Raw genomic sequence first — 25,321 nt, forward strand, 5'->3', positions numbered from 1 at the left:
GAAAACAGGATCCTGCATGAGTGTGTGTGTCTTTGTGGCTAATGGTGTAATACACAGTTACTGTCTAGATCTGCTGACCTCATATCAAGAGTCACACTCGAAGTTGTCTGAAAAGTCTGTTTTCATTTGTCATTTATACAGCTGTCAATTTTTTTTCTCCAAAAAAACTGAGTTCAGGAGATGGGGATCCATCATCCTCTAACAAGAAGGTCACTGGTTCAATCCAGTTCTGCCAATTACACACGTCGAAGTGTCCTTTCCCCTTCTCAGTGTAAATAGATCCATTGTACTGTGTGGGTGAATCGCAAAAACTGTACTGTAATGTGCTAGAAAAAATTGAAACCCTATATTTTTGCCGTAAACCCAAATTAATCATACAAACTTTAATTATGAATTGTCATATTTTTGTCTTATTTGAAGACTACAGGCTGTGTTTATAAAAGTTGTGTATATTAAAGGAGGAGACCTAGAAAAGTAATGTTACTCTGAAATGTTCATGATGAAATATATGATCAGAACTGTTCCAAATAAGTTTTCAAGAGGCCATTGATTTAAATGCTAATATGAGCATACAAAATACTGATGTTTAGAAGGTATAATATTAACTGTGTGCACCATCTTAGTCTCGTGTTTTAGAACACTGGAATTTGCTAATTTGCAAAAAACACAAAGTTCATAGGAGGTTGGTGGGGATGGGGATTTGGTCGGTTTACAAAATCATAAACCGAAATATAGGACACATCAAAATCTTGAACTGATGAAGACGCTAGATAAAAAATCAGAGCACCACCAGAATTGCTACCTGAATGTCAGAACCAAATGTTAAAAAAATCCATCACACAGTTTCTGAGATATTACAGCCTTTTGCTGAGCAAAAAACAGACCACTGTAGTTTGTTTAGTGGGAATGCTAGTTAATGAAATGGTAGGAAATAAAGTTGAAATTTGGTACTGCCTGCTCACCAACTTCAGTGCTACAGGTCAGAGAAATGCACCTGTACATTTTAAAAAGTAAAGACTGTCTGTTTATAAAGAAATGAGGATACAATTTAAATTGACTTGTCAGCTGAACCGAAACGTATTATTCAAAAATTTAATATGGAATTCCTTCTTGACAGCCAAACGCTTATATTGAGGAACATCAAGATAATAATCATAAACAAACTTCCATATTGTAAGTATGATTTCTGTAAATATTTGTGGATGTTTCTTTTTCTTTAGTCTTGCCTAGACAGACCTTTTTCCTCCGTGCTGTATCAGTGGTGGACAATGGTCTGCCAATAACAATTATTTCCCTCCTAAATCCAGGATGCACCAACAAAGTGTAGAAAACAGGATGCCTACTATGTGGTTGCAGGATTCAAATATTTGTTTGAATGTGAGGTGTAAATGTCTTTGGGATTGGATCTCAACATCCATTTGGGTGGGTTCACACTCTTAGCAGTGTCAGTATCACCCAGGACAGACAATACTAGATCTGAACTGGGTCCACATGCCAAACCTGGCGACGTCTTTAGAGTGTAACCCACTTTAGGCTCAATGTGACCCTTCAAGGAGAAGCAATAATATAGTATAATTAACGCATTGGATGATTTTTCAGGGCCATGGAAGTTTGGCTTTTCAATATTGGCAGCAAAGGCAGCAGCAATCAGACTCTGGCTTCCACAGTCTGATTGCAAGATGCAAGAAGCTGTACATAGTGAGAGTGTGATTACTGGAAAACACATGCTCAGAACAGATTTCCAAATCAGAGTGAATGGGTCCTCGTGTGCTGGAGCATTAATCTCTTTCCACTGTCGGTCTTGGACTTAGAACATGGCATGTGTGTTATTAGGCCTACGTAAGAGGTGCTTGAGGAAGAAAAGCTGATGAGTGGGGACAAAGTTTAGTTTTAGGCTTCAGTCCCATTGTTTTCTAGTTGTTTTCGGCAACAGGTGACTCACCTGGTTGAGGACGAGCAGAACACAGACATACCAGACACAGCAGGTATGTGAGGATATGAGGAAACATCTCAAAACAATCTGCGGAAAAATATGGAGAATTATCAGGGATAAACAGTAAAAGAATGACAAACTAGTTGAATGCAGGCTTTTCTATTGTCTGCCACTTTAGACTTCAGCATCTTTACTTGAGAAAAGAAGACAAACAATGATTCAGTAAATTTCCTGTTGAGTAAATGACCTCTGGAGATCTGAGTCGTTCTTCCACTGGTTGTAATGCTAACACTGAGGTGTTTTTTGGTCCGCCCTATAATATGGGAAACATAACTGAAAGAGCTGAGCAGCTCAATATGATTCAGGGTTTATAACACCACAGTGTACCTAGTGACAGTGGAGGAAAGTATGCAGTACTTGTCTTACAGTATATATTGTTGTTTTGTTTTATGTAAAGTATACCAACCACATCATAGTAATTACCTATATATGCAAATCGAATTGGCAATAACAATAATTCTGATTCTGAATCTGATTTTACTCAAGCTCTATTGGTTTAGAAATACTTGCTCTACTTGAGTATTTTCACTTTAACCTGTTTCATATTTCTACTCCACCAAGGTTTTATCATATATACTTTAACTACTCTGTACTTTGCAACTTCAGGGTTTGGATACAACACAATACTGTATATGATGTTTTTACACTCTGAAATAAGCCATTCTGCAGAGTGAATACTTTTGATACTTAAGTCAAAGTACATGACTATCATCAACAAAGGCAAACTGTGCATTCAGAACGGTTTCAAGTGGTGTATTTTACTTTTACTTTAGTAAAGGATCTATGGACCATGTATTTCTACATATATTAATTGAATATTCTGTTTTATGGGACATTAATGACACTGGAGCAAATGGAACAGATGTGTGCGGTCACAGATGTCAGTGAACCAGATGCCCGCATCGCTGTGGAGATAAAGCTAATCAACACATCACGTGGTGAATTTATCAGTGGATGTAAACGGACCAAAATGGGCCCAACTTATCACGTCTCTCATCATTCCCTATTATCAGTGTGGGAACATTCCTCCCCACCCACAACCTCTGCTGCTCCTGTGGATGAGAGAGGCGCACACCGGAGCATCAGCTTCAGGTTCCCTTCTGAAATCTATTTACACTAGATTATGTGCCTGAAACCTCAACAGGAAATTAAATACAAATTTAGTAAAAATAAAATATCCTACCTTGTTAACACTATTTATAAAAAGTCAGAAAATCCAGCTGGCTTGTGTCCGGGTTATCAGTGAAAACTTTCTGCAAACGAAAGTCCCGGGGGTTTGATCCCTGTGGTGCAGCGGCTCCTCTCTCCCAGACGTCTGATGTCCGGACCTCTTCCACCTCTCAGCTCTGGTTGCAAGTTCAAATCCATTCCACGGCCACTATTATGCAGCCACTATGGGAGAGGAGGGGCGCACATGTCCGCACACCGCCCACTGGAGGCTGGGTGGGGGTTGTGGGACAGAATCAGGATGAATAAGAGAGAGTGGGAGGTGTAGTCAGAGGAAGTGAGAATGGGGAAAGCCTGAGTGGGAGAAACACTTCCACATTAAAGGGTCATTCCACTGATTTAATGCTGTTCTTCCATCGAGAATGAAGGATTTACCAGAGACAAAAATAAATAAATAAAATATTATTCTAAATCAGTTCAGCAGAGGCAGAGGAATGGCCTGACTCAGGATATAGCTCCAAAGACTGTGGATACTAAATTTCCTTAAATGCATCTTGACAGTATATTTAGAACTAGAAAATTCCTCCTGCCGAGAAATTTCGAAATGGGTGCCTTCTGCGTCCGGGTCGAAAAGACTTTTTGTTTTTTGGGGAGGAGAGACAGACTGTCTCAATTTGAGAGAGAGAGCGAGAGACTGGCTGCTTTAAGAGAGCGATAGACAGACCCAGAGGAGGAGAGACCCAGAGAGGGAGAATGGCTAGTATAAAAAAAGAGAGAGAGAGAGACAGACTGGCTGCTTTAAGAGAGAGATAGACAGACCCAGAGAGAGAGAGAGAGAGAGAGGGAGACTGGTTTAAGAGAGAGAGAGAGACTTGATCAGTAGGTGGCACCATCACTAACACTGCATACACACTCATTGACCTCTTCAGGACAGGGCTCTGATCATGTAACGGGATTTTGGGGGCAATTGCTAAAACTTAATCTTCACACCAACCACTAGGTGGCGCTATCACTATCTCTGCATACGCACTTAAATATCTGTTCAGGTCTGGAATCTAATGAAGGTTGTTCAATTTGGGACCGATTGCACAAACTTCATTTTCAGACGGACCACTAGGTGGCGCTATCACTAATAATGTGTATGCAGTAATAGTCCTGACTTGATCAGGTCAGGGCTCTGATCATGTGACAGAATTTTGGGGGCGATGCTAAAACTTCATTTTCACAACGACCATCAGGTGGCGCTATCACTATCACTTCATACACACTAATACAGGAATCTGATCAAGAGCCAATCACATTGCACTACAACAGTTCCCCCCTGAAAGACGATGAAAATAAAAAAAACAATTTAAGCCCCGCCCACACTGGGACTTCAACTGGCCACCTCTGGGTCACTGTCCCTCTGCTCTACTGACTGCAGCACCAACAGTGTTGATCAACACCCGTGAAATATTCTATAAATAGATCTGACTGTCCCCCCTCCCTCTGCGTGTGTGAGTCCCTGATTACGCCAGGTGTGGGGAATGAGAGGGAGACATCAGACCTCAGGAGAACGTCCCGAACAAAATGCTCTAATACAAAATCTATAACTCCTACCCGTGAAATGAAAACACCGTAAGAATTACAAGGCTTGGACGAACAAGTACATATCTATATTATTGTTTAGAGTAAAAAAATTAGGCTGCATGAGCAGTTTAGAAACGTACTTCTCATTTCATAAATCTCCACCAAACAAACACTTGTAACTCAAAAACTATAAGTCCTATCTGGAAAATGAAGACATTGACTTAAGATATCATTGACAGTTGATTATTTAAAGAATTCAACAGTTCCCCCCCAGGTCTCGTGAATGTGCGTCAAAATTTGTGGGAGGAGAAGCACGCAGAAATAAAGACGGAAGAAGGTATAAGAATAATAAGCACCACGGAATAGTAACATGTAGTGCATTGCATGGCGCTAGGCACCCATAATTAGTGGCAATTAGCCGGTTTCCAGTGATGCTGTGCTGGTGCCTAACCTAGAACTAGCTCCATGCATTGCTGTTTCCAAAGTTGGAACCATAGACTGTATTAATATGGACGACATGACGACTCCCGAAAGGTGAAGCCAAATTGTCTTGATGTCTACTTTGTGGCAGGCTGCTGTATCCTAAATACTTGCTTCTTCCATGTTAGTAGATGGGACATGGAAAAACCTTAAATGTAAAGAAAATATCACAATCATGGTTTCTGTCATTTGATGTTTGTTCAAGTGCTAATATTCAGATACATTTAATGTTATGAAAATGGGGTAAAGGTCATGATAGACAGCTTAGATTGACTGATGATTGCTCAAGTGCTGGTATCGATGGGAACTGACTACTGCTTCCCCAAAGGCTACTGGGCAGGGATCTGGCTCCAATGATCTCTACTGCACTGACTATGGCAATACATGTGCAAGATTGTAGCTTTTGTATGCAGAATCACTTTTTGATATTTTCAAGGATCATGGGAGGAAGTGAGGATGCATCATCCATCTTTATGTGTAAGGTTGGAACCACACAGGTCAGTAGGTGTGGGCAGAGCTTTCACACAACATTCTCTGCTATTTGGAGAAAACATGAGTGACAGCAGCAGGTCAATCCAAGACTTGTAAACTGTGCGTTTTCAAAAATGTCTGACAACAGCTGAGAAGGTCCTTCATTGTGGCTCTGGACACATTTACGGTCACATAACTAAAACAAAAATGAGCAAGAAAAGACCAGCCCAACTCTGAGTCATCCAAGTCATAAGATCTCATAAACATATCCAGGATGCTTTTTGCTTTCCCACCTGTTCCTGTGATCATCTGGGACACATTCAATTGCCAGGTGTGAACAGGGTTTAAGAAACTGACATGTACATGTACAAATACACACATGTGCAATTTAAAACACAATATTTACATGTTTTATTGGTACAAATACAAATTTTGTAGAAACATTTGTAAATATGTTATCACAAAACCACAATTTATAATGTAATACATCTTGAAAATACATAATGATTCATAAACATCCGTCCCCTGAACGTCACAGTCAGGTGACGAATCAAAGGAGCGACTGAATTGAGAAACTGAATGAGGAGGTTTGATGACAATGCTGTGAATCATGCTGTAAACGAATGGCCAGAGTGACATGTTAGACAGTGCTCTTCACTAATACCTCTGGTCTGTGGTGGGGCGAGCAGTTGACTACTCAGGTAACTTGATTAATCTCAAATGTGTAAAACACCATCACAGTATTGTGTTTTTCATTGTCCAGTGTATTATCACAGCCAGAGCCCAGATACTTTCCCATCCATCTGCTGCATTAATAACCAAAAGATAAAGTTGTTAATATTAAATAATCTCCTTCATGTCTCAGGGTAGCAGCTGGAAAAAGTATAATTTAAACATTTAAGATTTGAAGTTTCTTTCAGAGTTTCATAATATTTTTACATCTAAGTAACTGTTTTTTCTCTTCACGTAAAACACTTTCAGCTGTCCGATGACTTATCCTGCACCCAGGGGTGTTTGCTCATGCTGCATCCTATCATAATTCTTTCTTTATTTTTTAACTCCCTCCCCATGACTATAAATTCTACCAGCTCCTGAGCAGCAGACAGGGACCTACACTGTCTGATTCAAAGATTAATTTGTCAGGCGTAAGTGAAGGTGATGACAAGAAGTCCTCCGATCCTTACGGCTGTTGTCGTGACTTCCTTTATTGAACTGGTAGTTTCATCAACTTTGCCTTTATATCGTTTCCACTGGTGGGAAAAATATTTTTATCCTTACCAAAAACTAACACTTGAGCCTCAGGGCTTGATCCATTATAAAAACATCAGAACTATACCAACATACATCGGTCAACAGTTTATCTGTACAGCACAGTCGGGAAGTAATGGGTCAAAAATCCTCAAACAGGTCCTCTGCTGCTGAACTTGCTGCTGCAGCATCTGTAGAGCGCTGGGGAGTCTGCTGCTTACTGGATCCTGCAAGGGAGTCACTCCTGTGCAGCGCGCGCGCACACGCACACGCACACGCACACACACACACACACACACACACACACACACACACACACACACACACACACACACACACACACACACACACACACACACACACACAGATGTTAGTGGGCTAATGAGGCTGGTTTACAGGATAGTTTTCCTGTTGAGACGGGAAGTGTATCATGTGGCCCATGGGGAGCAAGACTAGAAACACATGTGCAACTTTTATACCTGTGTGTACATAGGTAGGTGTTTGTGTGTGTGCGTGTGTGCGTGTGTGTGTGCGTGTGTGTACGTGTATGTGTATAATCAAGGCCCAGCAGCTCCCCCATGTTAAGTGGTCTACAACAAAGTCATGTTACCACGTAGAGGCTTGTGCTTATTTCAGGTTTCAACTTCACAGATGCTCCTGCATTCTGTCTTCACTTGAAGGTGGCATCATGTGATTTTTAAGAGCAGGAAAACAGAATTTCTAAGATACAGAGGATGAGGGATCAAAGATGCAAAGTGAATACCAGAGAAAGAGGGCAAGAGGGGATCAAGGGAGAGTAGGAGTGAAACAAAAGGAAGGGGGGAAACGCAGTAGTCCAACTTGTCACCAGAGCTATATATATATTTTTTTTTTTTTAAATTGGGAGGGGGGGGGAGCTTCAGTCTCAACATTGGTAGACATTGTTAATTGTTTAGACTGCCACCACTCTCACAACTACTATGACTATAAAAACTACAGTGAACTGTTCGCTAACCTAGCTTAGCATAAACAAAGACAAGCAAGCCTGGTTCTCTCCAAAAGCAACAAACTCTTGTTTTACCAGAACCTCTACAACTCTGTGATTAAAAAACTATATTTGGTCAACAATTTATTCTTTGTAAATTGGAGTGATGTTCCGGACTCTTTCTTGGCTGGGAGAAGTGGAGACTGATGCCATTACTAATGCCGACAAAAACTATATTTAAAGATAGAATCAACATGAATCCAGTTCTCACTGACACTGAAAAACATTTTTTATTACTAATAAAATAGTATTAAATACTATTTAACGTGAAGACTCATAGTTGGCTGGGTCTCTCTCTATTTTAACGGCAGAGGAAACCAGGTAATTCATACTAATTTTTATTGACCAAATTCAATGCAAACTCAACACCATGAATTAACCAGAACACTTCCCTGTAAATGAAAGAGATGGCAGGAGCCCTACTGGTGTCCCTCAAACCACTGTTGCTCATGAAGGGAATACATGTAAAAAAATAAATAAAGGCCTTTTACATTTTTCAAACCACTTTAAGCGCTGGATATACGTTTTTTCTCACTTCCCTTCTTATAAAGCCATATAGAGTGAACCATTTTTTTGGAGGTGAGATTTGTTGACAGTACCTTCAAATTCATCAGAAGCACGGCAAAGTAGAAAAACAACTGTTTCAATTGTGAGAGTACACTATAGGTAACTGCACTTCCTGGTTATTTTTTAATCACTTATTATTTGAATACCTGCTTTCACATGACAACTCATAGGTGAGATTTCTTAGAGAAACCAAGTAAAGATGCACTACATTGATGGTTTTCGATGAATGTAAATGATTAAAACATCTCAACCCGTTAAGTTAAATCAGCCCACCTGATTCTGGTATTCCTTACAGCTCTACAGAGGGATTAAGCATTTTTTCACCAAAGCGCACTCTACAGTTAAAAGATGTTTAGTTTGCACAACCCTGGTGATTCACACCCACTTTTCTTATTGTATTGTTTTGGAAAACAGTAGAGAAAGTGTTAGGGGAAACTTCTGTAAAAAATAGAGCCTGTCCACTTACTGCTGAGCGGCACACAGCAGACAGGCCAGGATGATGGTGGAGACCAAAAACAGAGAAAAAAATAGGTAATTACTTCATTTAGATTCATGAAGGGAAAAAAAGAATTGCAGGCCCTAACATCAGATTTTACAAACAAACTAAATGTTATCGCACAAAAGCAAGTTGACTGAAAAAAATGGCTTTAGAAAAAGGTTTTAATTCAAGAGTGGATAAATCACATGACCTTATTAATGTGGATATCAGTACTTGCGTGTTGGAGGAAGCTATCAGGTCCAAGGTTTGTATAAAAGGACAAAAGCAGAAAATTATTTAAAGCCCCTCTCCTCCTGCATGTGTGATGAAGCTCTTACCCAAGGCAGCACGGTACCAACGCTACTTCCAGTAGCGGACATTTAGGCTAAAAACATCGTGTAAATGGCGCCATTTCAAGTCATCATTGGATTTGATTTCGCTGCAACGCTGTATACCCCTGAAACTCCAAAAGTGTTTTGTGCACTCAAACACTTAACCCACCCTCTACTGGTATGGTGGTGGGTAGATAATGAGTGAATTGCAGTGAACTATCCCTTTAAGCAAAGTGACACTCTATTTAGAGAATGGTAATGTCTCTATTTTGGGTAGAGAAGAAAAAATGAAAGAGGAGTGAGTATCATCGACTTGGATATGACTATCACTCAACAAAGAAGGTGGTCTGCGGCAAAAACTATAAGTCACCTAAAATATGCGGCTTATAGACATGCACTGAACTCCGGAGATCCTCTGAACATTCTTCGCAAGGGACTGCATGTGTGACGGCAAATGCCTGAGTAAGACCCAGACTTTCTGTGGGCTTTCTCCAACCAGTCATCTTGTATAAAGTCAGCAGATTGTCCGAAGAAAACAGAAGATCCTCTGCACGATTCAAGATTTTTTGTATTTGTCAAATGCACAAAATAACATTAAGCAGTCGCTGGCAGTGAAATGCTTTAGTCTCAGGCTCTCTTCTAACAATGCTCAAGTAATTACACACTATACAATAAAATAAGAGAAATAGTACAAAATAGGAAATAATGTATATATATCTAAATATATATGAACAGCTGAGGAGAAAATAAAACAACAGAAGTGCAAATATGCAAATATGTCAGGGTGCTAGTTTGATGGAGTTATTGCAGTTCAGAGGAGTTTAAAAGTATTATGGCCTGGGGGAAGAAACTGTCTCTGAGCCTGGTGGTGTGGGCCCGGATGCTGCGGTACCGTCGGCCAGATGGCAGCAGGCAAAAATGTTTATGGCTGGGGTGAAAGGGGTCTTTAATAATCCGGCTGCTCTTCTTCCTGCACCGCTGGGTGTAGAGGTCCTCTATGGATGGTAGCGCTGTCCTGGTGATGTGCTGGGCAGACTTTTCCACCCTCTGTAAAGCCTTACGGTTCAGGGCGGTGCAGCTGCCATACCAGGCGGTGATGCAGCCAGTCAGGATGCTCTCTATTGTGCATCTGTAAAAGTTGCAGAGAATCCTGGAGTCCATGTGGAGCTTCCGCAGCCTGCGGAGGAAGAAGAGCCGCTGTCTGGCCGTCTTACTGATGGAGTCTGTGTGATGGGTCCAGGTCAAGTCATCAGTGATGTGGACCCCGAGGAACTTGAAGCTGCTGACTCGCTCCACCGTGGCCCCGTTGATGGAGAGGGGGGCGTGTTCTTCTCCTCGTCTCTTCCTGTAGTCCACGATCAGCTCCTTCGTTTTGCTGACGTTGAGATGGAGGTTGTTGTCCTGGCACCAAGATGTCAGGGCTCTGACCTCCTCTCTGTATGCCTTCTCATCGTCGCCGGTGATCAGGCCTATGACAGTGGTGTCATCAGCAAACTTAACGATGGTGTTGGAACTGTGGGTGGCAACGCAGTCATGCGTGAACAGGGAGTACAGCGGAGGACTGAGCACTCAGCCCTGGGGGGCCCCGGTGTTGAGAGTCAGGGTGGAGGATGTGGTGCTGCTGATCCGCACCGCCTGTGGTCTGCCCGTCAGGAAGTTCAGGATCCAATCACGGAGGGCGATGTTGAGCCCAAGGTCTCTGAGCTTGGTGACGAGCTTCAGGGGCACGATGGTGTTGAATGCTGAACTGTAGTCGATGAACAGCATTCTCACATATGTGTCCCTCTGGTCCAGGTGGGAGAGGGCAGTGTGGAGGGTGAGGGAGATGGCATCTGCAGTCAACCTATTTGACCTGTAGGCAAACTGAAGAGGGTCCAGAGAGTCAGGGAGGGAGGAGGTGATGACTGGTTGGACCAGCCGCTCGAAGCACTTCATGATGATGGAAGTGAGTGCTACTGGGCGGTAGTCGTTCAGGCAGGATTTTTGTTTTTTGGGGAACAGGGACAATGATGGTCTTCTTGAAGACCATCATTGTCACTTGGAGAAAGTAGGAGTGTTGATGGATTAACGGTCCAAAAGTTGTCCATGGGTCAAAGAACTGCATATTCAACATGACCCTCATGAAAGGTAATAACCCACAAGAGGTTAAATATCCGCAACTTCCCACCAGTCAGTGAGAATCAAAGAAGCCTTTTGGGTGTGAGTGAAACATCTTCGAGAAACTTGAGTCCAGTTACCGATGTTTACATGTAAAACTCCTGAAGATACCATGACCTCACTGAGTGAGGATCTTCACAGACCTTTCAATCCACTACTGTTAGTTGAATATTAGACGTTGATTCACTGAGATACGCAGTAGTTTATTACACTACTGCAGAAGAAGAGAGTATCAGTCAAAGGTCAAAGGAAGCAAAACCATGAATGTGTAAAAGTGATGGAAGCTTTGAGACAGTGTCTTTTTTTTATTAATTTGAGGAATATTAGGAATATTAGGAATATATATATTTTTTTGTGAAAAAATAAACAATTAAATAAACAATTAATACAGGATATTATATATTTATATATATATTAGTGCTGTCAAAAGATTAAAATATTTAATCGCGATTAATCGCATTTATGTCAGAGTTAACTCAAAATTAATCGTGATTAATCGCAAATGTGTATCTATTCGAAATGTCCCTTCATTTATTTTTTATTTTTTTAATGCTCTATCAACATGGACAAGTGGATTGGCTTGCTTTATGCAAATGTTTTGTTTTAATGAAAAACAACATTGCCAAACAGCGCGCTACAAAATAAAATTATAAAGTGCACATTTCAGGTAAACAAGGACCATAAGCAGGTTAAAGCTATTAGTGTTAGTTTCTGCACTATAGGTTTCTGCCACCTAAAGTGCAGTTAAACCATTGCTTAATATTTTCTTTTTTTCAAGTTTGCTGTGAACATAGCAGTCAGGCCTCTCAAACTGACCAGCAACGAAATAACAAACAAACAAAATACACAGGCAAGTGTAGGCCTACTTTGAAATAAATTAAACACAGAACTGTGTAGGGCTATTTGAGTCCTCCCCATATTTGCGGAAAATGTATGAAATAAAAAGTACCCTGTTTGTTAAATAAATAAAAACATATAGCTGCTGCCTAATAGCTTAAAAATATATATTTAAGTTGGCGAAATATTAAAACAAAAAGCGAGATAAGGGCAGACTGGAGGCAAACACAGATACTGAAGCTCGATAGAAACCAAATGCAGATTCTGCTCTGATCAAGAAGCTGAGGCGCTGATCTCTGATCAGCTGAGACCAGAGAAACTATGTGTTTTCACTGTTTCCATAGTTAAGAAGCAGTCAGTCAGTCACCGAGCTCTGATCTCACTGAGAGAGTGCGCGGGGGCAGGGGGCGGGGCTACAGTGCGCTATCTGGAACCACAAACACACACACACAGACGCACACACACACACTCGCCCGCTTCTTTTACTTCATGACGGCCTGATACGATGATATTTAAAAAAAATATTGTGACTTAGTCAACCACCAACATGCAAAAGCGTGTGTCACACGGCGAAAGCGTGAGAGTTGGCAGCTCTGCGTTAATCTTGCGATAAAAAAATTAACGGCGTTAAAATGGGTTTGCGTTAACGCGGTTAATAACGTGTTAAACTGACAGCACTAATATATATATATATATATATATATATATATATGTATGTGTCTTTCCCCATATCTTAGTATTGGTCGTTTTAGGAGGGTCCAGTGCCGTGAGTAAAACTGTTTCATGAACTATATTCACAGAGTTTACAGGTTTCACAGCTCAGTGGGATCATGTTAGAGAGCCACTGCTCACAACAACCTATAAAAGAACGGTGCTGATCCTAGTGTAAAGCCAAATTGAACACATACTTAAAACCCGACCAGCCCCGTGTCTTGCAGTGATTATCTGTGATGGCTAGGAGCGATGTTTGATAGTTCACAGAGCTGGTCCCTGTGAGAAGGAGAGCGAGTGTCTCATTGCTATTCCTTTTTCATGGCAAAGTCAATCCTTACAGTACACTGACACCTCTGGAGATCCTACGGACACATTAACTGATGACTAAAAGAAAAATTAACATGATTCTCAGAACAGCCAGCTGTTAAACAATAAACTCAAAACTTTAGTTTTTAGTGATGTGTCAAACCCAGAGGACCACAATGATTGTTAAATGAGTAAATAGTTCAACATTTTGAGAAATACACTTCTTTTCTGATAAAGAGTGAGATGAACAGATGGATATTCAGTCTCATGTCTGTGAATTTGCTACAAAGCAGGAGTCAGGAAATGCTTACCTTAGCTTAAAAAGCAGCAGAGGGAAACAAGCCAGCTCTGTCCAAAGATTAAAAACAGAGCTATCTCTAGAGCTCAGTAATTAACATGTTGTACCATGTTTATTGATTTAAAAAAACTGCAGAGAAGATATTTGTTCTTTTTGGGGAGTTAAAGGTTGTTAATTTGTCTTTGTTAAGCAGCTATATTACATGTGTAGGCTCTGACTTAGAAGTAAGGCAGTATATCTCTAAAGATGTTGCGCAATCCCTGTAATTATTCATCCTTGTCCTCTGTTCATATGAACTTCATTTAACTCTCTGCAGTCTCCTTCACTGCCTTCATTATCTGCTCTTGCTTCTCTTCCTCCTCTCTGTTTCTTCTGTGGTTGACCTATATGCAGAGAAATATGGAGGAATCACAGGAAGCTAAATGAGTTGAAGAGTAATGGAAATGGCCAAAAACAATAGTTCGGTGTAGGGCTGCCAACAACTCTAGCCCCCCAAGTGAGCCATCTCAGACAAAGGCCTCTCTTTTACAGCAAGTGTTTGCCAGCTCAGTGGGGTAAGGGGGTGGGAAGCTTCTGCAGCCATCAAACATCCAACCACAGCTGCTCATAGGCTCACTGCTGCTTCTTGTTGTAGCAGTCAGAGTTGGTAATGAGCCTGTAATGGGCACCACTTCCAACTAGTGATAGCAGTTTGGGATGGATGGCACCACTTACAGCCATCTGCATGTGGCACAGTCATTGGTGCTAAGATGAGCTTGGACACAATATATTCACCCTCTGTTGGACAACTACAGAGTCAATGTCAGATTGAGACAGTGCTTTGGAAGAATTTCTAAATGGCCATGTCCCAAATGAAAACCTGGTGAATGGGAGAAATGGGCACAAGAGCAGTAGTATTGCTAGGTTTTGGATGTGTGGCTGCAGGGCTTCAGAACTTGGTGATAGTCTGACTCAGCAACAACTCCAGAAACAACAGAGAGGAGAAAAGAAGAAAGTTGTCCTTTGAGATCAGTGGCTGACTTTGGCTCCCCACTCCAAGTCCAAGACCCCTGACCCCCTTGCTGCACTGTGTTAAGAAAACAGCATTCAACAATTTCTAAGAAATGAATGGATTTGGTGAACCAAACTAAAAAAATTGGGCTTCAATGACTATCCCCCAAAGTTCTCCCCTCAAGAGTAATTTTCTCAATTTAGGGCTGTTTTTAGTTATTTTTGTAAACACAAACTCGAAGAAATTCCTCATCAGGATCACCAAACCAAACCAAACCAAACCAAACCAAATGTCACAGAGGTGTATGTCAACAGCAACAAGCTAAAAAAGAACAGGATGATCATCCTGTTTAATGTCCCATATTACATGTAACTGGCTTGACTTATTCCCCGGTGTCCTTGTGCTTTACTGTTGAGTGCTCGTGCAATATGCCTACTCAAATGAACATTAAATTACACACAACACTTCCGTCCATTTTGAGACAGGGATCCCCAACACCCTTCTCTGAGGTTTCTCCATTTTTTTTGTATCTTTTAAGGTTTATTTTGGGGGTTCTTCCTCAATCCAGTCTATGGTTAAGGGCAGAGGATGTCACACCTTGTAAGACCTATGAGGCTAATTGTGATTTGGGAATAGGGGCTGTAGATGTAAGATTTGATTGAAGGATGATTTCCTTAATTCTTTGTGACAATATAGGCTTTAGATGGTATCTGCAGAGATATTGTAGTTGACCTTAATCTATACCTTTGATTGAGTTTGGTCAGGATCTGTCTATGTGTTGTTGAGTTATTTTGTACATAAACACAAAAAACAGCGTGCAGGGTAAATATATGTTAAGCTCAACGAGACATCAGAGATCAATCTCTCAAACCCGACATGTCAAAGGTGGATGAAGTTAATTTGCAGTGCTGTTAAAGCCTGTTGTTCCAATTCTCAAGCATGTTTGAAGCAAACTTTTCAAATGCTGCTAAAAAGGCATCACAAAGTCGCTAGCACAGGGGTGTCCAAACTACGGCCCGCGGGCCAACTGCGGTCCGCCATCCATTTTTAATTGGCCCGCATCAATGTCTTAAAATACAATACATATTATATTTTTAAACTAACAAGTTACTAGCACTTAAATGGCACTTTCTTATAGCACTTTGTTTTGCTTTGTTTTTAAGAAATTTTACTTTCTTGATTCTGATTGTTCTGGTTTGTACCCTCAGGGTTGATGCACTTAAGGCCGGCGCTTAAGTCTGTGTTTTCAGAGACATGCAAGAAGGGGTACGCTCAAGAGCCCCTTCCGTGCCCCTCGCGTGCTTGCATGCGTTGCCCAATTTTTGTAACTATACGACAAAGCTACGCAAGCCTTATGATGCCCGCATGGCTGTGATTTGTCCGCTAATTACATTTTATCCGGAGTCACATTTCCGGTTTAATGCATCATAAAACCGGCAGACACCACAGAAGATTTAGAAGAATGAATATGGACCAAATAGAAGAGTGTTTGGCAGAAGAGGTCCGAAAGTATGACCACTTGCATAACCCGTCATTGATGGAACACAAGGACACGCAGATGGCCTGCAATTCCTGGAAGGACATCTCGGCTATCGTTGGTTTGCAGGTCGACGAGTGTACAAAGCTGTGGAGAAAGATCAGGGACAAATTTGTCCTCCAGAAAAAGTAATAAAGTAATAAACAGTCGACGACGACTGCCACACAAAGAAGGCGTCTCTAAGGTCGTCTTAGACAAAAAACGTTAACCACCTAGTGTTCTGGCGGTGAATTGCGCAGCCCTTGGAGAACCATAAATATTAAAAAGAGTCCATCGACACAATTGCATGAAAAGTTGCAGCCGCAGTTGCAGAACCATGCGCCGGCCTTTATTGTAAGTCGCTTTGGATAAAGGCGTCAGCTAAATGGAATGTAATGTAATGGACTATGGCCCACTGTATTTCACTTCTCAGCCCTGACTTGCCAGCTGTCCCTCAGAACGCCGCCACATCCCTCAGAATGCCGCCACGCTGCCACGCCCCCCCACCCAACAGTCCGCTCCAGGGCAGGGGGCGTGGCGGAGTGAGTGTCCCAGTCATTCGGGACAAAAGTTTGGACACCCCTGCGCTAGCACCACAAAACAGATTTGTGACGCTGGAGACTTCTACATTGACACCCGACTGCTGTTATAAGAGAGTAGAGCAGTACCTCAAGTGGGCATAAAACCTTTTTCTGTCAACCTTCTCGAATAAATAAATATGTAGCTATTGACAACAAAGGTCAAAGAGACCTCTTAAGTAAAAAGCAGTTCCCATGTACTGGAGACTGGATGTCTCAGTCCACTGACAAATAAAAACCTACCTATATGCATTGATAGACACCTAGAGCTAAGTGAGAAAATATGTTTTGTTATATACCCTATAATTTTCAATGCTTTGTAAGAGTTTCAACAACAAAAACCATACTATGAACATATGACAACATGTGTTCTGATGCAGCTTCCTGATGTTTTCCACAAACTCATTAGTGAAGCTGTGCGTTCACATAAAACTGCAGGATGGAAAAGAAGTCTTCTCTCCTGAGGCTGACCCTAGCAATCGTCTCATCACCAGCTGGCCCGCCTAAAGCCACTGCAGCATGTGTTTGTGTGGTTAAAGAGATAAAACAGACAGTCCGATAGAGAAGACATAATCTTGAAGCGGTTGAAGCCCAGCAGCAGAAATCATAAACCTGCAGGACAACACTGGTCTTTTATCGCCAATAAACGTTGAGAGCAGTATTTGATATTACCTCTAAGAGGAATGCAGTGAACGCCCTAAAGGTTTATACAGCTGGGCTTTCTCTTGGCCATAACAGAAGGGGACACGAGTGGAAACTGCTGCTGCAATTGCTTTGCTACTGGAACAAGGTTAAACTGATGGTCAAACCAAACTACACTTTTCTTCAGTTCAGTAATGGAAGAAGAGGTACTTCTTGACTCCCGCTCAGCTCTGCAGGCATCTATGGCAAAACATGTCACATGCTTTATGTAGCTCAGTGTGGAGGGATATAGTCTGAGACACAAAAACTGCCTCCAACCTCATCAGAGACATAGTTCGCCTGACACTAACGACCACTGTTACTTCTATTAGTGCTTTGAGAATATGAAATAAGGTGAAAAATAGTGATGTAGTAAAAAAAGAAAAAAAAAACATTGCATCACTTTTTCAACTATTACAACTATTTATTTTGAATCATTATCTCTGATTTTAATTTGCCTTGTTTATATTGAATGTTGAATTCATTTTTGTAAAACCTTTCACTTCAACTTGTATGATTTTTTACCTTACAACAAGGAATCTTAGAAACCAAAGTAAAGTAGGGTATCATTCATATGACTTTTGAAAAATATGTGAAAAACTATAATTAATTATTGACAATGCTAAGAACAATTCTATGGATTGGTAGGATGGGTAAATAGACAAGACTTTGATACCACAGCTCCACTCCATGATCACTATTGTACTGACTCTGAGTCCAAATGACCAGTACCAGTGCAATTTTTTTGGTGAGTGCGAGAAAGAGGAGAGGTGCTGTCTATCTTTATCTACAGTCATTGGTGTTAGTAGTTAGCTTGCAAATTAGCCCTGTGAGTTAGCATACCTTACTTCACCAAGCCTCTAGCACCACCAAATGTTGACACAGGTTTGTTTTATCAGAGCCTTCTACATTGATACCCCAACTGCATCATCACAGTGTCATTTTTCCTTTCATACACACTAAGCAAAATTAAAGTAAAAACAATCAGAGCGGGGTGTTTATGTACACGTGTTCCCTGTGAAACACTTTCCTACATACAGTTGCAATCAGAAATATTCAACCCCCTCACCTCAATAGACATTATAGTGATGTGGATGACAGATAATGACAATAAATGACAAAAAAACCTCATCAAACAACAAAAGATATTTATTGATGCGTATTTTAGTTATTTTGACAACAGAAGTTGACTTAACTTTGAAGTTCAAATGAAAAAATGTAACTCTTTCAACACATGTGCATGTGCAGTATTATTCAATCCCCCAGCTTCAGTACTTTGTGGCGCATCCTCTAGCTTTTATAACTTCTAAAAAATGTTTTCGGTAAGTGCGGACAAGCTTCTTACACCTCTCGATTGGAATCTTTGCCCATTTTTCAAGTGCAAAAGCCTCTAGATCAGTGATGTTTGATGGCTTCCATGCTGCAACTGCCTTCTTTAAATTCCACCAAAGATTTTTAATCAAATTTGAATCTGGTGACTGTGAATGCAACTCCAGGACGTTCCAGGATCTTTTTCTCAACCAAGCTTTGGTGGACTTGGAGATTTTGCTTTGGATCATTGTCTTGCTGGAAAGTCCAATGATCACCAAGGTTCAATTTGTCAACAGAAGGAATCACATTCCTCTTTAAAATGGCCTGGTATTTCTGTGAATCCATGATGCCATGTACACAATAAAGATTACTAGTTGCTGCCGCAGAAAAATAGCCCAACATCATCTTTGACCAACCTCCATGCTGGACTATGGGGATGGTATTCTTCTGGTCATAAGCCTGGCCTTTCACACGCCAGACATACCGCTGGTCCATACGTCCAAACAGTTCCAGTTTGGTTTCATCAGTCCATAGAACTGTCACCCAAAACTCTGTAGGCTTATCCAAATTCCTCCTGGCATATTCTAGTCGACTTTTGATGTTGCTTGTGGTCAAGAGCTGAGTGAGTCTTGGAGCTGGCCATTAAGTCCTTTATTATTCAGTGCACGTCTTATAGTTGCCATTGCAGCACTTGTACCAGCCTTCATCAGGTCATCCTGTTGGTGTCTTGCAGTCACACAGGGATTTATCTGAGTTGTTCTGACTAAGTTGCTGAGGGTCCTTCATGAAATGCTGGGCTTTCTTCCACGGCCAGGCATGTTTGAAGCTGCTCCATCAGTTGTAAACTTCCTTATAATGTTCCCAATTGTGTCTCTTGGAATATCATTTTTTGGAGAATTCTTCTTCTACCCAAGGCCTTTCAGGTGTGATGAAATAATCTCCTCTCTCAGCTTTTGTGTAAGCTCCTTTGTCTTTCCCATGATTGCAACTCACCTTGAATACCTTCATGGGTGGGATTTATATATGCATCACAGCTGAAGCAAATGAAGGATCAGTATAGAGTTCCCAAAGGCTTAATAATGTTTCAACTCAACTTTAGGACAAAAAACTGTCAGACAGCTTTAAAAACAACAATATTATATAGGGGTTGAATAATTGTGACATGGCTATCTTAACATATACTGCTACACACAAATACTACATCATGCATTTTCCGTGTTGATTTTCTTTATCACTCAACTCATAAAGAAGGCATCCGAAGCAGAATCTTGATCAAAGAACAAGATTCTGTCTACTTTAATTGATAAATCCTTAAAATCTTTGGGGGGTTGAATATTTCTGATTGCAACTGTAGCTCTTGACATCCCTTCACATATCTACGTCACTGATTGTGTTGTTTTCAATCACTGGTCTCAACTGACTGCTACCATACCAGTGAGATTAGCTCTACTTCCACTTTAGCCTTGTGTATACGTACAGCTCAACAGCAATTTGGTGGGGGGGCATCCTCCAACCATGTGAATGTTCAGGTCCAAAGTTTTAAATCTTGGAGAGCTGCTGTAGATTGGGTGTAATTGCCTGACATAAAGAAGATCCCTGACATGGAACTTTTATGATGTTTGATTTTCCCATTCAAGACAAGTGTGGTTGAGGGGGGAGGAGAAGATGAAGAAGAGAAGGGGGGTTATGTGGGCAAAGGAAGGCAAAGGAGAGGTAAAGAAAGATGAGACAAAGGGAAGGAATTCACAAAGAAAATAAGAAAGACACTCTATAACACTAAGTATTTTTTTCTCTATAGTAAAAGAGGGAGGCTGTTCTAACTTGTAACAACAAAGTGTATTTAAATAGATTGTGCATTGGTTTGTGCTATTTAAGGTTGGAGTTGTCACACCCTGGCTACATGAACAAATTTAAGGAGAATTGTATGAACGGTTTATGTGCTACCAGGCCAGTAAACTGCTCCAGAAAAGGCATTAACTGACACCATAAGGCAGGGGAATATAATGTAGAAGGAATTACTTTTCACACAGTGTCTAAACAATACTATAGCAACACGGACAATCAGCAAAAAACATGTAAATGACAAACTGGTAGAAATGCTAAGCAGACAGACACCTACCTCTTTCTATGGAAGGTCTGTTGGTTTGGTCTTTTAGGCGCAGGGTCCGAGGCCTTGAGGTGACGAAACCGCCGTTTGCGACAGGGGGCCACGTCTGTTATGTCCTGTAGGCTGCCATCCAATGGGCTTGGAGTAGAGGAGTCTGTGGAGAGCATGAACCTGTCATAAAACAGTGGCCTAAAGGAGAGACGGATGGTCAATATTATTAATATTATTACTATATCTGAGATCATTAGTATATCATATCCTGTGCCTGACTTATGGACACAGATGGGAAACTTCAAATAATCTGCAAAATGTATTCAATTTGACTCATCAGATATCTCAGGCATAATTCAACACAAAAATAAATGTAATACTCAATAACTGCTTTATTAATTGTGTCTGTTCATAAGCCCCTTTTAGTCTTTTTAAGCCATGAATAGCAATGATGTCTGTTGCTTGGTCCGGACATATTTCAACAACAATTGGATGGTTGCCATAGAATTTTGTACAGGCAATAATGTTATTATTCAGCCTTTACACTTCCATTAGAGAGATAGGATTTCTATTAAAAATCGTTTGTATCAATAAACTATTCAGACTGTTAAATGCTGATTAGATGTCCATCTTCAATGAGACCACTGTGAAATGGATTCTGAATATCTGGTTAACTCGTGGTAATACATCCTTTACATGTTCTCTTCTCATACTGTGGGATTAGAGTTGCAATAACTTGAAGCATGAGGGTCTTGGTTTACCATGCGGCATATGAGCCTGACAATCAAATGATTTCAGGCACTGAAAAACATTGTCTGGGTCACACGAGCGATGATGTGTATTCCTATTGCTGCGAACCTGTGAGCAACATGCATTTAACAGCATTTTTTCACAACATAAAAACACTAATGATAAACGAAGCTACACTAAATAACATGTCCACGTATCCAAAACTCTGCGCTAAAAAGGGGCTCTACTGTGCTACTGTGATATTGCAATAATAGCCCCAAATATTTACCTCATGGTAGTGAGAGAAGCAGGGGAAGTCCCAGGAAACATTCGGGCATGCGTCACCACAAAAATACATTAATTCATCAAACAAACCCGACTTGGTTGTGGACCATTAACACATGTGAGAAAGTGGAAAAAATCAGCTGAGAGAAGGGCAAAATCTGTCTCAGTTGCATGATGGGTAGCTTATGTTCTGTTCACATTCATCTTAAACACACACACCTACACCCAAAACATCCATCCTCCTGCCGACGACACATTAATCCCACCCGGGCCATATTGGAGCAGAAGTGTAAAGGTTGATGAAGTGTAACGTCAGCCTCTAAAGCTGCTTGTTTTCAAAGGTGTTCTGGGATGTCAGTTCACAGGCTCGCTACTCTGCATTACATAATTCCTTCTCAGTGATGTCATGCTTGGTTTCTGGGCATGAAAACACAGAAATAGTGCAAACACACTCACTTCTCATGGCAACAGCTTCAAAAAAACATCACTCTCATGTTTCACAAAAGTGAAACCTTAAATTTTGCTTTTTTCACAACTAGCACTATATTGTTGTGTTTTGAAGTAAGTTAGGTTACTGCTCCTCTGTGCTCTCAGAGACTTTGAGGCACATTTCCCCATCCGTGACGTCTGAGCAGGTGTTTCCCATTGGCCGCCACAGTCAGAACGAATGCAACAGCCATTTTCTGCCCTGTGTGATTTAATGTTAACTAATCCTCTCAAACGACAAAATGAAGTACTCTCAGTAGATGCTTCGTGGATGTTCCCGTATGAAAACTCATTCTGTTGACTTAGAGAAATGTCTGGGCAAAGACTAATAGAGTCAAGAGTTTGGCCTGGAACTACGCTTCCTGGAAAAGTCCCTGCTCTAAAGGAATCTTGACAGGAATAGAAACTGTGAGGTAATATGGAGAATTTTTACTTTACTCATTCAACAACTGCTAACATTAGCAGTAGGAGGGCTGATATGACATAAGCTGCTGTTATTGAGATCGAATTCTTTCTTTCCGTCCAACCAACTTTCCCTCCCTACCTACCGAGACACATCAATAAACAATAGGCTCAGTCGAACAAAAATAAAACTGAAAGCAGTGTAGCCTTGCTTTTGTTTCTTTGTAAAACAGCAAGTCCTATATTTTATATGTTGAAACTCTTTATCCCAAATGTTTCCAGGAAATTTTCAAATCTAGGGAAATCTCTAGTTTTAATCAGGGTAACCCTGTGTTTCATTTGGTCGCATATCAGTGGCATTATATTCCCCTTAGTGGATCTGTTGTTTGCCTGACAGAAGAGCAAAATAGATTTTTTTAACCAGTTTTAAGTAAAATGTTAATGATTCAATTTTTTGTCTCTGAATTGGGATTATGTTGAGTTTACATAAAGTGGAAAAATCATGGTTAAATCAAGTTTATCAAGGTAAAGAAAAATCACTTTTTGATGATTCACCAGAGCAAAGGTTAATGGAGGTGGTATAATGCAAACTTTGGGGTAAAACCCAGAAGCAGAAGAGTTTGGGGCTTCACTGGCAGAGATCTTACCTCGGGATTGTAAAGTGGAGGCTGCAGTGCACTTCACTTCCTCTGGCTCCTCGTCAGTGCTCCCTCCATATTCATCTTCCTCTGCTGCTGTTTGGTGGGTTTTTACTGAATTTTTCTCTCCCTCAGAACTTTAACAACAGAAACCAGAGACAGAAAATCATTCTTTCTGTTCTACAATGTGAAACACAACAGTTTAGAAATATCCACCAAACTTTCAAAAATTGAATAAAACACTGCATTATATGTCACATGATTTTAACCACACAGGAAATACCTCAGTGGACAATTTTTTTGTATATTCATTATTTTAAAGTAAATGTATGTGAGCTTATTTCAGAAAATCTGAAGGTGATTCATAAAAGTTAAAGATAAAAGTGTTGTGGTGTTTGTGGATAAATTAGTGCTGACACTGACTGTTCATCATTAAATCTGAAATTAGCTGAACTATCAGATAAAGTGTAAACATTGAATCTTTCACCTTCTCCAATGCAAAAGCTGAGTTTGAAGGAGATACACATGGAAAACATCAAATTATAAGCGGTAAACCTGGATTCCTGCAGTTGTGAGACAGTTTCCTGAAGACTGCGGATCTTTGCTTTCTTCTCATTCAGGACGAGGACAAATCGAGAGTAGAGCTCTGTCTCCAGGGCTTCTTTACCACCAATGTATCGCTTCATGCTTAGAAATAAAGAAACACAGAAACAAATACATGTCTTAAAACGTGGAAGTTACAACTTTTCTTGATAACTTTTATGCATAAACCTCCCATGAAACAAACACACAGAGCAACAATGATGGATGGAGGAGTCAAGGGCGGATTTTAAACAAAAGCCAAGAATCAAAAAGAGGGTAAGCTGCAATGACCATGGTTTGCTTAAATTGATTCTATAGTTTGTTTTTTTTACGCTTCTAATCTGTACATTTGGTCAGTCTTAAAAGAGCATTAAATGCATGCTAATTTGCTATACAAATAAATGTGCTTTATCATTTTTTTATTAATATACCCAACATTATATGTTTTATCACTTTTATTGTTTCTTATAATTTATATTGTTGTATTACTTATATATTAAATTTATTTTTACATTGGTGGATGTTGTTTTTGTTATACTGTATATTTGTAATGAAAAAGAGAGCTTCACTCTGCACCATAGACTGTTAATAAAAAGCTCTGCACACAACGTCCAGCACGCAATCAAAAAAATGTGTGTGTTTACTCTGCAGTGATGCGTTGCTGTTCTTGTCTTAGTTTTCGGTTCTCCTCCTCTAGATCCTGGTTCTGATGGTCCAGTGTATTTCCCTTCTGCAGACTGTGAATCAGTAACTCCCTCACAGCCTCCGCCGGCTCTGCGACAGACTTCAACAAAACAGAACCCAGCCTGAACTGCAGCAAGAGAACAAAAGTGAAAGAAAGATTATAAAACTCTGGCTCAATGGACACGGCATATTAATTCCAGTGTTTTCACTGTTGGCCACACACTTTCACCAAATGGCAAATGCAGTTTCTGTATGTGAAGGGACAGAGGAGAGTCAAACCCAAAACCCTGCCAATGTAACATTCTTATCAATGTAAAACTGATCTTATTGACGATGATTTTTTTTTAATTGTCTTTTTCTATTTGGAAGAATTATGTTAAGTTTTCCAGGTTGTGCTGATCTTTTTGACAAGCTAAGCCAACCTGCAATGACTGAAGCAACACACACTGTATTAGACATCAGTGTTTGTTATGAAATCCATTAACCTTTTTAAGGACAAACTAACAAACCAGCAAGAGATGGAAGACAGAATGATTTCCCAAAAAGCATAAATAAAAACTATATTCTTAAATGTATGAAACAGATTGTATTCTGAAATATTGCCATACTCAAAGTGGTTTATGTTATTCAAAGGCAGCATTAATTAATATCCATTACCGTAATAATTTAGTTTTTTTTGCCACTTATCATCTCACATTA

General features: G+C 40.4%; 2 protein-coding genes across 7 annotated transcripts in view; both read right to left on the reverse strand.

Annotated features, from left to right (window-relative positions):
• LOC133975288 (versican core protein-like) overlaps positions 1-3,436 on the reverse strand; it is a 30,929-nt gene extending 27,493 nt beyond the window's left edge. Inside the window, exons 1-2 of the mRNA XM_062413206.1 lie at positions 3,177-3,436; positions 1,943-2,020 (exon numbers count right to left, since the gene is read on the reverse strand). Of these exons, the coding sequence (XP_062269190.1) occupies positions 1,943-2,009 (67 nt within the window). The 5' untranslated portion in view covers positions 2,010-2,020; positions 3,177-3,436. The remainder of the gene's footprint in view (positions 1-1,942; positions 2,021-3,176) is intronic.
• Positions 3,437-6,067: 2,631 nt separating this feature from the next.
• xrcc4 (X-ray repair complementing defective repair in Chinese hamster cells 4) overlaps positions 6,068-25,321 on the reverse strand; it is a 32,758-nt gene continuing 13,504 nt past the window's right edge. For 3 of the 6 annotated variants that reach the window (XM_062412679.1, XM_062412677.1, XM_062412678.1), the window contains 5 exons: positions 24,583-24,749; positions 23,912-24,043; positions 23,366-23,493; positions 20,838-20,979; positions 6,068-7,172 (listed from right to left, as the gene is read on the reverse strand). In XM_062412679.1, the coding sequence (XP_062268663.1) occupies positions 7,070-7,172; positions 20,838-20,979; positions 23,366-23,493; positions 23,912-24,043; positions 24,583-24,749 (672 nt within the window). In that variant the 3' untranslated portion in view covers positions 6,068-7,069. Of the gene's footprint in view, positions 7,173-13,855; positions 14,025-20,837; positions 21,015-23,365; positions 23,494-23,911; positions 24,044-24,582; positions 24,750-25,321 lie in introns of those variants that run through there. The other 3 variants (XR_009924707.1, XR_009924708.1, XM_062412680.1) reach the window with 3 other exon arrangements.

The sequence above is a fragment of the Platichthys flesus genome, chromosome 19, assembly GCF_949316205.1.
Source record: "Platichthys flesus chromosome 19, fPlaFle2.1, whole genome shotgun sequence".
NCBI classification, from domain to species: Eukaryota; Metazoa; Chordata; class Actinopteri; order Pleuronectiformes; family Pleuronectidae; genus Platichthys; species Platichthys flesus.